Raw genomic sequence first — 14,342 nt, 5'->3', positions numbered from 1 at the left:
CTCTGATTGCATGCATTGTAAGCACCCTCTCCACTATACTATAATCCAACCCTACGGACAAGGTGCTTTTCGTGCAAAAGATCAACCTGGGTTTGTTTTTTGTTTTTTGTTTTGTTTTTTTTTTTTTTGGTTTTTGGGCCACACCCTGTGACGCTCAGGGGTTACTCCTGGCTATGCACTCAGAAGTTGCTCCTGGCTTCTTGGGGGACCATATGGGACGCCGGGGAATCGAACCGAAGTCCGTCCTAGGCTAGCGCAGGCAAGGCAGGCACCTTACCTCCAGCGCCACCGCCCGGCCCCCTGGGTTTGTTTGATCCCTGACACCCTATACGGTCCCCTGAGCAGTTGCAGGCATGAATCCTTAATACAAAAGTAGGAGTAAGCCATGAACACTGTCAGATGTTACCCAAAAACAAATATTCTGGAGTTATTTCAACAATGTTATTCATTGCAAAAACTCTTGGCACGTCCAAAATTTGGTATAGTTAAAAATGCTTGGAGCTAGGTGTAAAAATAAAGAATTTTTCAAGGTGCTACTGCAAGGCGCAAGAGAAGCCGGGAAAATCAAGCTCTAGAATCAGCCATTTCAGCGCTGGAAATGATGCAGGTGGATTGTGGGGCTACAGTGCCCCTAGGCCCGCCTATTGTCAGTCTCTAATGGGCCCATCCCTTTCTGCTCGACAGCCGGGTCAGCCAATGGTGGGCATAATCCCTGGCCCCTTCCCTTGACTATCCACTCTGCCAGATCACCGATTCTCCCCCCCCCCAAGCTGACCCTCACCTCCCGCACCACCTCCTGGTTCCCACAATCCAGAAATTCTGTCCTGGCCATGCTCTGTCATGGTCAGCTTCAGTGTGTGTGTGTGTGTGTGTGTGTGTGTGTGTGTGTGTGTGTGTGTGTGTGAGGGTGTGTGTGTGTGTGTGAGGGTGTGTGTGGGTGGGTGTAGGGGGGAACCTGGTACAGGTTTCCATGTGACAAACCTGTGTGGATGTGTGTTTAGTCACAAAATAATTGCACCCAAGCCCCCAGAAAATAGGCAAGATCCTCTCCTAGGTGTATTTAGTCCTGAAACGTTTTACTCAAGCTGGTGAAGCAACAGAGAAAGGTGCTTCAGAGAAAGGTGGGGAGAAGGTGGACAAGCGCTGAAGCTTCCAAGGACTGAAGGACTGAAGCTTCCATGAGGCCCGGCTGGCTGCCACTGGACCTACCCAGGTTGCATGGTCTGCGGTGAAGACCATTTTTTCACTGCCCAGCCAACCGCCTCAAGGGACAGCTTTCCAGGGGCAGCTTTCCAAGGACAGCTACAGAGGTGCCAACAGAGCCTCCCCCATCTCCCCTGACCCCGGAGGGTCTTCCAGGACCCTGGCACTGCCTCCTGGGGGTCTGGCCTGGGTATTCTCTCTCGGTGTTCCAGGTAGAAGAAGCGTGTCTGCAGAGGTCTGAGCCCTCTGGCCTCCAGGTCCTTGGAGAGTGGGCAGAGTGGGCTGAGCCAGGCTCTTGCGGAAGGCCCTGAGCTGCTGGAGCAGCTGACTCTTGCCAGTACAGTCCCTGTGACCCAAACAAGAACCTTCAGCCTGGCTCACAGAACCCCCAATCCTGACACTCAGGCACTGACCTGTCAAGTTTCTGGGAGAACCAGGAAGTATCTGGCTTTTCCTTCCCTTTCTCCCCGGGCTGCCTGTACAGGACACACCCCGCCCCCCCCCCCCCATCCCAGTCAGCATGTGATGCATCTAGTCAGTTAGGATTCTCCTACAGATTTCCCTTCACGGTGGCCCCTGACTCCACATAGCTACAGGATGCCCCTCCCTTTTTACCGTAGCCCTCTGGGGCCATGTTGGACTCCAGCTGCTGTCTCAATGTTGTAGTCGTCCCCGTCTTCATCACTAGAGCTGGAGCTATGGAGAGACAACTGTGCTCAGAGCCAGGCTGGCATCCAAAGCCAGCTTCTTTGATGGGTCCCCGTAATCCCAGTGACCCCAAGTGAGGTTTCCAGAACCCAGGGGCTGAACCAGAGGAGAAGTGGGTGGGTACCCAGGAAACAGAAAGACCAGCTCTTCCCCTGAACCTTAGCCTCCCCTTACCTCTGGGCACCAGGCTCAGGTGTGGGTTGGGCCTGACCAGCACCCTGTGAGTGAGGGGCACTGCTCTTCCCAGGTCACTCCACGGCCATTACCTTTCCTCTATTTCTGGGTTTGTGGGGCCCGGGATTCTCAGATCGAGGAAGACTGTTGGAGGCTCCATTACAGTCCTCAGCCTCACGCCCTGGTTCCCTGGAGGGTCGAGTTCCCTGGAGAAACAGGATGTGGGCCTTTTCAGGGGATCTGGCTAGACTCCTCTATGCAGGCCCTTGAGGCTGTCCGAGTGAACTTTCTAGCATGATTCTAAGACTCCTTATCTACACTTCCCCAAACAGGAACAAGAAACACTTCCCCTAGCAGAAGTCCCTGGCCACAAGTGCTGTGAAACTTTCGATTTCGTCCATTAAAATAACATCAATATGGTGAACAGGGGTGTCCTCTTACATGACTGAAACCTAACCACAATCATGTTTATAATCAAGATGTTTAAATAAAATGTTATTAAAAAATAATAACATGAATATAGGAGTTGCCAGGCCTCAGCTGAAAAAGCCATCTTTCAAGGCCCTGGTAAGTACTCATGGCCAGTGGATTCCATATCAGTGTGGACCCGCTTTAGCTAGCTCAGGGAGAGATGGGCTTCCTCAGTGCTCAGATTCCTAACACAGGTATCAAACAGCATGGAGATGGCTCTGCACATTGCCTCTGCCCCCTGGGGTGTAGGAGGAGTGCTTTGGGGGTGAGTCCAGCTCTGCCTTGCATGGCCTGCCTGGTCATGTTGACTAGAACGACAATCTTCCCAGCTGTACTGTGGGGATAATCATGGCACCAGGTGAAATGGGAGAATACGCTCCAAGATCTCACTCCTGAAGGGGCCCAGGAAACACTCCAGGCTAGGGCAGGAGCATATGGAGCCCAGACTCACCTGCCAGGGGCCTCCAGAGGCCTGGTGTCCAGTGAGCCAGCAACAGGCACCTTGTGGACTGATGCACGGGCTTGAGGCTCTGAGGCACACAGCAGGGCCAGCTGCTCCATGAGCCCGTCCTGCACGCGCCGCTCAGTGCGAACTGTGGGTGGAGGCTGCTGAGTGGGCTTCTAGCCACATGAGCCTCAAGTTCTTTGGGGCCCAGGGCAGGTACCTCCATTCATGCATAGAGTGAGGTGGGGGAAGGATGCCGGTGAAATTAGTTACCCTGCCCAGATTGGGCAGAAGCTTCACCCAACTGTATCCTGCTTGCCTCCTGGGACCCAGCCCCACAATTGAAGGGACTCTCAGGGACAGCCCTGAGGGGTGAGTGTGAGAGCCCTCTATGTACTTTATCAAAAGTGTTTGTGCTTTGAAAACAGAAAATAAGGGCTGGAGTGATAGGACAGCCTTGCAGCTAGCCGACCTGGGTTTGATACCTGGGGCATCCCATATGATCCCCCAAGCCTGCAAGGAGTGATGCCTGAACATATACCCAGAAGTAATTTGAACATCTCTAAGAATGCCCAAAAAAACAAAAACAAGAAAAAAAAAAAAGGAAATTCTGTCCTCCAGATAGGGCACCTAGTCACCCTGCCCTGTGGGATCAGAATCCAGAGGACTGGTTCATGGGGATTCTCTTGGGCCAAGTTCAAAGTCAGACCTTGATGCTGGAGATGCTCATCAGCTGACCCCATGGCTCTTAAGGTGTCTTCTCCCTGTTGACCTTCCTGCCTGGTCAGTCTGTGCAGGAGGCCATCCAGATCTGACTCCTCAAATTGCTGGAACAGAGAGGGACATGGTGATGAGTTGCTCAGGGCCAGCACAATGCCTGCGTCCAATCAGAACAGAGCAGCAGGCACTGGTCTAACTAGGTGCTAGCAACTACCTCCCAAAAAAATGCAGAGTAGGCCATGTGGGAGCTGTTACTTACCATTTTTCTCTAACTTTCTAAAGTGACACTTTTTTTGTTTGTTTGTTTTTGGGCCACACCTGCTGACACACAGGGGTTACTCCTGGCTATGTACTCAGAAATTGCTCCTGACTTGGGGGATGATATGGGACGCTGGGGGATCAAATCACGGTCTGTCCTAGGTTAGTGCATGCAAGGCAAATGCCCTACCGCTTGCACCACTGCTCTGACCCCTTTAGAGTGACACTTCTAAGTTTTGCACAAAGACATAGACTAATAGCCTTGAGGAAAGCCAGTACTGCCTTGTAAAAAAGAATTTAGATTCCATGTCAACTGTCACTCTGCTTAGCTGTTAAGATTAACTGACAGGAGAGGAGTTTGTGTCTAATCTTTGAGTGTTCCTGCAATCAAAACCTGATCTGTGGTAAAAGTAAACTTGCATCTTCAGATTAAGTACCTATATACTCGAGTATAAGCCGACCTGAGTATAAGCCGAGCCCCTTAATTTTACCCTAAAAACTGGGAAAACTTAGTGACTCTAGTATAAGCCTAAGTGCAAATGCAGCAGTCACTGGTAAATTTCAAAAATAAAAATATATACCCAAAACAGTTACAATAATTGAGGAATCAGTGGCATCCAGTTCAGTTCAGTCGCCTACCTCTTCAGTTCAGCAGCGACTGTGGACTGAGCTGAAGCACCGCCCCCGCCAGCAGATGGCAGAAGACAACTGGAGACTACATGCATTTGATTCAGTGTGAGTTCTCCGAATCAAATAACCTGTATGACCCGAGTATAAGCCGAGTTCGGGTTATTCGGCATAAATTTTGTGCCAGAAAAACTTAGCTTATACTCGGGTATATACGGTAAGCAATACCAAAAGGAATGAGATGAAAATTATGACTTTGGCACATAGATTTGTTGGTGTGGAAAACTTCTCTATTCCCAGATTCCAGAAAGAAACTGACTCTAGAGGAGGACAGCAACTGTGTGGAGGATGCATTGTGACTATCACACATTCCATGGCATTTCCCAAAGAATCATAACATGGGCAATTGGTGAAGAGATTTAAGACCAGGGCCCGGAGAGATAGCACAGTGGCGTTTGCTTTGCAAGCAGCCGATCCAGGACCAAAGGTGGTTGGTTCGAATCCCGGTGTCCCATATGGTCCCCCGTGCCTGCCAGGAGCTATTTCTGAGCAGACAGCCAGGAGTAACCCCTGAGCAATGCCGGGCGTGGCCCAAAAAATAAAAACAAAAACAAAAAAAAAAAAAGAGATTTAAGACCTCTCAGTTGAGCAGATGTCCTTCTAGTAGCCACATGCAGGTGGATGAGGCTCATCTAGACCAGCGATGGTGAACCTGTGACATGTGATGGCCTTGCAGGTAGCACGCAGGAAGGGGTCCGCAATTAAGATATGTGGCGCGGCAGAAGGCAAGTGGGCTTTGCAGCCCACCTGGCAACAGGGCCAGACTGGCCATTGGGAGGACCGGGCATTGTGCAGCAGTTTGGGCACCCGGGCTCAAAAAGGTTAGCCATCATTAAAATGCTAGAGCTAGGAATCAGCAGAGTCTTGCTGTACTGAACTTTCTTTGCCTTGAGGAATCAGGAAAGTATTCTGTCACTCTGACTCTGAGGATACAATAAACTTTGGAGGATTCTGATGATCCTGTAAGTGATGATGCAGATACTGATGCCATGCATATTTCTGAGGAAGCAGACACAGAAGACGCAGACCAGTTCCCAGGAGGTTCTGTACTAGAAGAACCTCGTGTGAAGGATCCAAACAGAGTACAGCCTGGTGATGAGGTGGAGGGAAAGCGCACCTCAAATACTCCAAATTCAGAAATCCACTTCACAGAAGATGAGGATTCCATAGTGGAAATTATACTTGAGGAAGACAGCAATTGCATGGAGAATAATGGAGCCCAGTCCCAAATGCCAGTGGCCTCCAGAAGCCTGGTGTCCAATGAGCCGGCAATAGGAACCTTGCAGACTGATGCATGGGCTTGAGCTCTGGGGCACACAGAAGGGCCAGATGCTCCATAAGCCTGTCCTGTACGCACCGCTCAGAGGCAACTGTGGGTGGGGGCTGCTGAGTTGGCTTCTAGCCACTTGAGCCTCAGGTCCTTTGGGGCCCACGGGCAAGTACCGTATTTTCCGGCGTATAAGACGACTTCCTAATCTTACAGTTAAAACATAGGTTTAGGCCTATATTCATTGCATAAGACAGAACGTTCCTGGGCCTGGAGGGATAGCACAGCGGCGTTTGCCTTGCAAGCAGCCGATCCAGGACCAAAGGTGGTTGGTTTGAATCCTGGCGTCCCATATGGCCCACCCCAGTGCCTGCCAGGAGCTATTTCTGAGCAGACAGTCAGGAGTAACCCCCGAGCACCGCCGAGTATGGCCCAAAAACGGAAAAAAAAAAAAAAAAAAAAAAAGGGCCGGAGAGATAGCATGGAGGTAAGGCGTTTGCCTCTCATGCAGGAGGTCATCGGTTCGAATCCCGGCGTCCCATATATGGTCCTCCCGTGCCTGCCAGGAGCAACTTCTGAGCCTGGAGCCAGGAATAACCCCTGAGCACTGCCGGGTGTGACCCAAAAACCACAAAAAAAAAAAAAAAAAAAAAAAGAAAACTTCAAATTGAATCTATTTTCTGGAACATGAGGATTCCATAGTTGAAATTATACTTGAGGAAGACAGCAATTGCATGGAGAATGTATCAATACCAAAAGGCATTTTCAGGCCATTTCAGGAAATAACTCTTGCAATGGGAAGTGATGATGAGAGCAATTATAACAACTCCAGTGAAGAGTTTTCAGTTGAGCAGAAATGTGATTGATTGTGTGATTGAACTGTGTTGAGCAGATCAACTCTATGGAGCCTTACAAACAAAAACACAGTTCTGAAAAACTGGACCGGACCCCACTTGAGGTCTCCAAGAAACTTGAGGATATCCAATCCCACTCTGCCTTCTGAGCCTGCCTTTGCCCATGTGTTCTGTCAGAGACTCTGGTTTCCCCCAGCACTGCCACGGCCATGTAACTTGAAGCTAGATGTCTGGATAACTAAGATAAACTCTTTCCCACGGACTTTCCTGCAGAGACTGGTTATCCTAAGTTAGCACTGGGATTCACTGTACTTTTCCTTGCCATTGTATCACACGGTCCAAGGAGCTGGTGAATATAATGGCCCCAAATCTCTCCCTCATCCCCAATGCTTCTCCTTCATTCATACTTCTTACCTTTTGTATACACCATTAATTTTTTTCTTTTTGGTTTTTTGGGCCACACCCATTTGATGCTCAGGGGTTGCTCCTGGCTAAGCGCTCAGAAATCGCCCCTGGCTTGGGGGGACCAGATGGGAAGCCGGGAATCGAACCTCGGTCCTTCCTTGGCCTTACCTCTAGCACCACCTTGCCGGCCCCATAATTTTTAACTGTCTTTCCTGTAAATCGAATCTTGTACAATGTTATCATTGGGTGTTGGAGGGCAGACTGAGCCGAACAAAGTTGAATCTAAGTTTGATTCTTTTCTGCCATTCTGGAAACTAACCACAAATAGAAACATTGTTTTAGAGGTGAAAAAAAAATAATTTGGGCTGGAGGGTAGCACAGGGTAGGGCTTTTGCCTAGCATGCAGCTGAACTAGGATGAGCAACAATGTGATCCCCCGCCATCCCATTTGGTCCTGAGCAGGAGCGATTTCTGAGCGCATAGCCGGAGTAATCCTGAACGTCACCAGGTGTGGCCCAAAAAAACAAAAAAATAAAAACAATTTAAACATTGGGAGGAGCTGGAGTGTAGGCATGGCAAAAGAGGGGCCCAGGTTTGAATCCCAGTACTACTTGTCCCCCTAATACCCTAGAAAGGACTTCCGCCATGAAGGAGTAGCTCTTAGATCACTCTTGCTGGGCAGAAGGGCCCGATCATGCCCTGAGAATCTGTGTCCCTACAACTCACCTGTTGGAATTCGAAGCTGCAAGTAAAAGTATTTTGCATACCCTATTTTTTTTTTTTTTTGGCTGCATCCAGAAGTACTGAGGACTTCCTCCTGGATCAATACTTAGGGGTCACACCTGCCAGGTTATGGGATCATATGAGGTACCAGGGATCAAGTAAGCCCTGGGCACTGCTGGGTGTGTTCCTAAAATTTAAAGTAAAGAGAGCCCTGGAGAGCTCCTGCCCTCTTGTCTGTAAACCTAGCAGAGCCCTCATTGCACACTCAAGCTGGTGCCTCATCTGGACTGTGGCCCAGCTGAAGGACAATGGCCCCTGCAGTTGTCAGAGACCATGGCTAGGAGAGACGTCCAGGGTGGCCAACCTCCAGTTGGGGACACCTACCTGGAGGTTTAGCAGCAGTGGGCCTTCCTTGGGCTCCTGCAGGGGAGTGAGTGGCCCTGCAGCCTCCCAGCGGACCCTGTGGAGTATATCTTTCTCGATCATCTTCCTCCTCTCCCTGCGCAGGGCCTGGCGGTGGGCAGCAGCTGAGTCCTTGCCCTCGAGAGGCACAACACTCTGGGGCTTTATGTCGAGATTTTCAAAGGGGGCCACAGATGTGGCCTCTCCCGATGGCCCTTTGGGAATCTGCACTTCTCTGGGTTTGGAGGTTATGATCTCCAGGTCCCCTTCCTGCCACCTTGGGGTATCTTCAGGCACCCCCCGAGAAGATCTAATCTTGCTACAGTTCCCCAAAGGACTCCCAGGTTCCTTTTGTTCTGGGCAGATCAGACTTCCTGTCCTCATGCTCCTCGCACTCCAGGGCTCCACACTGAAGTTCACAGGCACCAGCTCTGCCTACAAAGAAATGGGGGTCCTTGTTATCAGCTGGGTGTACTTCCAGCCTAGGGAGGTGCAGCCCCAAGACCCATCCCTGAGGCAGGTGTCAGGACTTCCTATTCATGACAGCAGTATTTGGGTGCATGGACAGGCCAAAAAGGTTTGAGCAGCTGTGGATAAGACACACTGCAACTGGGATGGATGAGGACCACACGTCCCTGAGCCAAACCGCAGTGCAGCCCCTCAACCAGATAGAGACTCCAGGCCCCAACTGCAGCCCACACTGCAGGTCCCTAACCCAGACCAAGATGCCAAATTACTGTGGACATGGTTCTGTCCACAGAGACCAGGAGACACTCTAGGTGTCCCATTTGGCTGGGATCAGGTACAGTCTGCATAGCTGTGTGGGTGACTTTAGTTGTGGTGGTGGGCCAGGGTTCACACTGGTTCTAAGAAGAAACTCAGGTCAGTGGGCCACTGAGCGCTACACCACCTTTCTAGAATGACACCAGCTCTCCTTAACTAGCTGAGTGAGGTCCTACGCCAGGAGGACAGTGTGGCCAGTACCCACTCTCTTCCTGTGGGTCTCTGATAAAATGACTTAGATCTGTGAAAAGCAGGGGATGGAGCAATAGCACAGTGGGTAGGGCATTTGCCTTCCATGTGACCGACTCAGGTTTGATTCCCCAGTATCCCTTATGGTCCCCTGAGCCCACCAGGAGTGATTTCTGAGCATAGAGCCAGGAGTAACCCTGATTGCTATCAGGTGTGGCCCAAAGCAAACAAACAGAAAAAAAAAAAAAGAACTGGGAGAAGTGACTTTGCAACTTAAGGGTGTCAGCACCTGTAAGTGCCCCTTGGAAATGCACCTGCATGATAGCACTTTTTTTTTTTTTGTGGTTTTTGGGTCACACCCGGCAGTGCTCAGGGGTTACTCCTGGCTTCATGCTCAGAAATTGCTCCTGGCAGGCACGGGGGACCATATGGGACGCCGGGATTTGTTTTTTTTTATTTTTTTATTTTTTTTATTTTTTTTGGTTTTTGGGCCACACCCTGTGACGCTCAGGGGTTACTCCTGGCTATGCGCTCAGAAGTTGCTCCTGGCTTCTTGGGGGACCATATGGGACGCCGGGGGATCGAACCGCGGTCCGTCCTAGGCTAGCGCAGGCAAGGCAGGCACCTTACCTCCAGCGCCACCGCCCGGCCCCAGGACGCCGGGATTTGAACGGATGACCTTCTGCATGAAAGGCAAACGCCTTACCTCCATGCTATCTCTCCGGCCCCGCATGATAGCACTTTGATAGGGCCTTTGCCTTGCCCAGGGTAACCCAGAAGGGACTTGGGCTCGATCCCCAGTATCCCACATGGTCCCCCAAGACTGCCAGGAGGAATTACTGAGTGCAAAGCCAGGAGTAAACCCTAAGTGCCACCTGGTGTGACCCAAAAACAATAAAAGAACCTTTAGGCAGCTGGGCTTTACTCCCCTCTTTTAGGTCAACACCCATACTGTGGCCTCAGTCTCACTTCTCACCCTGCTCCATATTGCTTGACAATTTGCCTGACTTACCGTTTTCTTCCTTCTTCCTTTCTTCCACTCTCCTTGTTTAGGGGCTACTCCTTGCTCAGTGTTTGGGTGTGAGGTGAGTCACTACTAGTGAGGCTTGGGGGGACCATGTGGAGCTCTAGGGTGTGAGCTCAGGCTGCCTCCCTGCAAACCTTGCATACCCTTAGCCTGTCGAGTCATTCCCCAGTTTAACATATGGATCCAGGATGAGCACCCTGGATGCATCAGAGGACACAGATGCCCACAGGAGCCCAGCCCTGGAAACCCTCCAGTCTGCACCCTCCTCACCTCAGGTGGAGATCTGTGGGTGTCAGTGAGCCAGGCCCCTTCGAGGTCTTCAGCCAGCTCCTCAGACAAGTCTGGAATCGGGGCAGGGTGATTTCTCTGGAAGATGAACAGTTCTTCCTCCCCGCAGTCTGACTGTGGACAAGGGAGAGGGCTTTGGGATTGCTTGGCCCTCAGGTGGGCTGGGAGAACCTTGGTTTAGATGCCCTGGTTGTCTTGCTGATCAGAGTGAGTAGCTAGGGCCGGTTTTTGTTGTTTTAGAAGAGGATTTGGGCCAGAGAGAAAGCACAGAGTTAGGGCATTTTCCTTGTAAGTGGAAGACCCGGACAGTCCTGGGTTCGATTCCTGGCATCCCATATAGTCCCCCGAGGCTGCCAGGAGCGATTTCTGAATACAGAGACAGGAGTAAGCCCAGAGTATTGCTCGGTATGGCCCCCAAACAAAACAAAACAAAAAAGGATATGGCATCAACTGGTGGAGGTGAGATAAGGGCTCCTGGTTTTGCAGGGAGTTCCCACTTAAGGTCTCACATCCGCAAGTGCTTCCACAGCTGTGCAGTCCCTCCCATCATGTTGGGGCCAGTGCCACAGGAGGTTGACATTGGCTCAGTGTTGAAATGGCCACACACACACACACACACACACACACACACACACACACACATATTCAGAGAATAAAACAGAGATTGGGACTAAGATGGGGCCACTGAGATCCAAAGCAGTTATGGGTTGGTGTCACCGGAGGGCAGCGGGGCCCAGGGAGGTGGGAAGCTGGAGGAAGGTGCGTGGAGTGGGGGCTGACTTACCAGTGAGGAGTCCGAGTCCAGAGACGGGAGCTGCTCCCTGACAGCCTGGAGGATGGAGGCCCAGGAAGAGCCAGTTGATGGTCCCATTTCTTTATCTTGAGATGCCATAGCAGGGCACAGGGTTGTTTCTCGCTGAGCTTTCACTCACCCTAGGATTCCAGCAAGGACACTGGGTGAGGGGAAAGTGAGGGTCGACAGAACCAGGGCCAAAGCATGTTTGGTTAGTTCTTTTTTGGGGGGTGTCACACCCGGCAGCGCTCAGGGGTCACTCCTGGCTCTTCGCTCAGAAATCGCTCCTGGCAGGCTCGGGGGATCATATGGGATGCTGGGATTCGAACCACCGTCCTTCTGCATGCATGGCAAACGCCTTACCTCCATGCTATCTCTCCAGCCCCAAGGGCCAAGGCATTTTTAAAGCACTTCCTGCCCACGAGGATGAAAATCTACTCAGACACCTCCAAGTCCAGTCTCTCCTCCACAGGGCTCCTATCTCTCAGGGTAGTTGGTGTGGCCCACACCATATGGCCCACTGTGAGGGCTGACAAACCGATGGTCTTATCTGTGGTCATGTAATGCAATTATTCATACATGAGGGTGATATATGTATGTTGGGACACAGTAGCTGAGCAGGCAAGTGTGAAGTCTTGAGTTCTGTCCTCGATTCTGCAAAAATAAGAGAAAAAATGCAGTCACATGATTGAGAAAGAATATGTTCATGATGGGTAGAAAGGCGCATCAAGAATATACACATGGGAAGTACATGTGTATATGCCCTATAACAAAGTTTGTGGCCTTTTTCCTGAACTCAGAGATGTTACATTGCCAGTAGAGGGATTGACAAGAGGGGATTGAAAGCCTACTGGCAGGCCAGAGCAATAGCACATTGGGGTCAGGCATTTGCTTTGTATGCAGCTGACCAGAGTTTAATCCCTGCGATCCCATATGGTCCCCTGAGCCTGTCAGGAGTGATTTCTGAGTGCAGAGCCAGGAGTAACACCTGAGTTCTGCTGGGTATGAACCCAAAACCAAAAGAAAACAAAAAACTACTGTCCTGTTGTATATGAAAGTATTTCCTTAAAATTATCCTTTGCCTGTTGTCCCACCTTGACCCTCCAGGTGGGGGCGCTGTTGAGAGCCAAATAAATAGCTTAGGTTCCTGGCGTTGAGGGGTCTTTTGTCAGAGGTGGCTGGCTGGCTCCAGGTGTTTTGGAACTAGCAGCTGGCTGACAAAGGACTCTCCTCACCCAACCTTTTAACCCTTAACCCTTGTGTCCGTGTGGATTATTTGCTGCGGATAAATATTACCAACATCACCCCCCAAAGAGGGGACAAGGGGATAGGAACCAATTTCTCATTCTGGGAGCTCTTTGTGGATACACAAACAATCAACAAAGGTGTAAATGGGACCCAACAAATGGGGCAACACTATCCCTCCCCCCCCTTTTTTTTTAAATTATTTTGGGTGCTCAGGGCTCACTCCTGGCAGGCTCAAGGATTAAACTTAGGTCAACCACATGCAAGACAACGTGGCTCACTCTATTGTACCAGATCTCTGCCTCCTTTTTACTCATTTTATTTTATTTTCTGTGGGCCATATCCAGCAATGCTCTGGGGCTTGCTCCTGGCAGGCTCAGGGGATCATATGGGATGCTGGGAATTGAATCCTGGCCGCATGCAAGGCAAACGTCCTTCTGCAGCACTGCTATAATTTTGGCCACGTTTCCCCCCTTTTTTTGGTGGGGGATCAAACCGGCAGCGCTCAGGGGCTACTCCTGACTCTATGTTCAGAAATAGCCCCCAGCAGGCTCCGGGGACCATATGGATGCCGGGATTCGAACCACCGTCCTTCTGCACGCAAGGCAAATCTGGGTTACCGCGGGCAAGGCAAAGGCCCTACCGCTGTGCTATCTCTTCGGATCTCCGTTTGCCCCATTTTAATCAATTAAACTATTGAAGGATCCACAACTGGTGGGGTTCAGACCCTACAATTGGAGCCACCAGGGCCACACCAGGAGGTACAGGGGACCTATTCAGGTAGCAGCAGAGACCAGGTAGGTTCTTGGTTCTTTGCTCGCCTGGGACCAGTCCTCACAGGAGTGGGTTCTCTGGCTGGCACCAGTCAGGGATGTCCTTGGGCCATACCAGCTCTGCTAATAATGAAGCCCTCCACCCCCGGCCGAGCCTGGAAGTTGCAGGTTAACAAGGAGAAGAGCAAAGAAGGGCGTAAGAGTTGGGTGCTGGGATAAGCTGCAGAAACAGATGCGTCGGTGCAGGGCAAAGAGCTGGGGGCTCAGACTACAGGTGCAGTTGGGGTGTTCAAGGCTCGGTTCCGCCAGGCAACGGGGGTGTGGTGCGCACCCCAACTTCACGTGAGATCTCCAAGGTCGCCCGTTGGCCCCGCCCAGCGCGGACGTCGGTTGTTAGGACAACGGACGCCGACAGTCTCCTAAACTTGGCTTTGCAGTTCAAAAAAGCGGGGCGACAGGAAGACTCATCATCTCTGGGCCTTGGCCCACACCAGTCCCCCTTAACGTCCCCAGCTGTGGACGTTGATCTGATTTTTATTTTAGTTTAAAAAAATTTTTTTTGCTTTTTTTGCCTAATAACCTAATTTGGGTCACACCAAATCGGTAATCGCTCCTGGCAGGCTCGGGGACCCTATGGAGTGCTATCTGGATTCGAACCCCCGTCCTTCTGCATGCCAGGCAAACACCCTACCTCCGTGCTAGCTCTCCGGGTCTCCCTTTCTAACCTGGCGGCCTTTCCGTATTTACCGCCCCTCAAAAAACCGGCCTAGTCTCACCTGATTGGTTACTTCGTGGAGGGAGGCGGAGCATGGGAAACTCTCATCTTTGATTGGATGACACGGGACATGCCCACTCGCTAGAAAGCCAATGAGCGGCACGGACCTACGAGTATCCCGGCGTGCTCCGCGCCCAGGAGCAACAACTTCC

At 51.1% G+C, this 14,342-nt stretch overlaps 1 protein-coding gene across 1 annotated transcript; it reads right to left on the bottom strand.

The window, feature by feature from the left end:
- Nucleotides 1-3,792: 3,792 nt before the first annotated feature.
- On the bottom strand, nucleotides 3,793-11,981 carry DNAAF8 (dynein axonemal assembly factor 8; the record flags this gene model as incomplete). The annotated part of the gene is made up of 4 exons (XM_049768876.1): nucleotides 11,761-11,981; nucleotides 11,389-11,537; nucleotides 10,587-10,718; nucleotides 3,793-3,828 (listed from the first exon to the last, which is right to left on the bottom strand). Coding segments are annotated over exons 2-4 (276 nt in total), but the record flags the coding sequence as incomplete, so codon positions are not given.
- Between the last annotated feature and the right edge of the window lie 2,361 nt (nucleotides 11,982-14,342).

The sequence above is a fragment of the Suncus etruscus genome, chromosome 2 (genome assembly GCF_024139225.1).
Source record: "Suncus etruscus isolate mSunEtr1 chromosome 2, mSunEtr1.pri.cur, whole genome shotgun sequence".
NCBI lineage: Eukaryota > Metazoa > Chordata > Mammalia > Eulipotyphla > Soricidae > Suncus > Suncus etruscus.
This window is presented reverse-complemented; position numbering and strand designations above follow the sequence as displayed.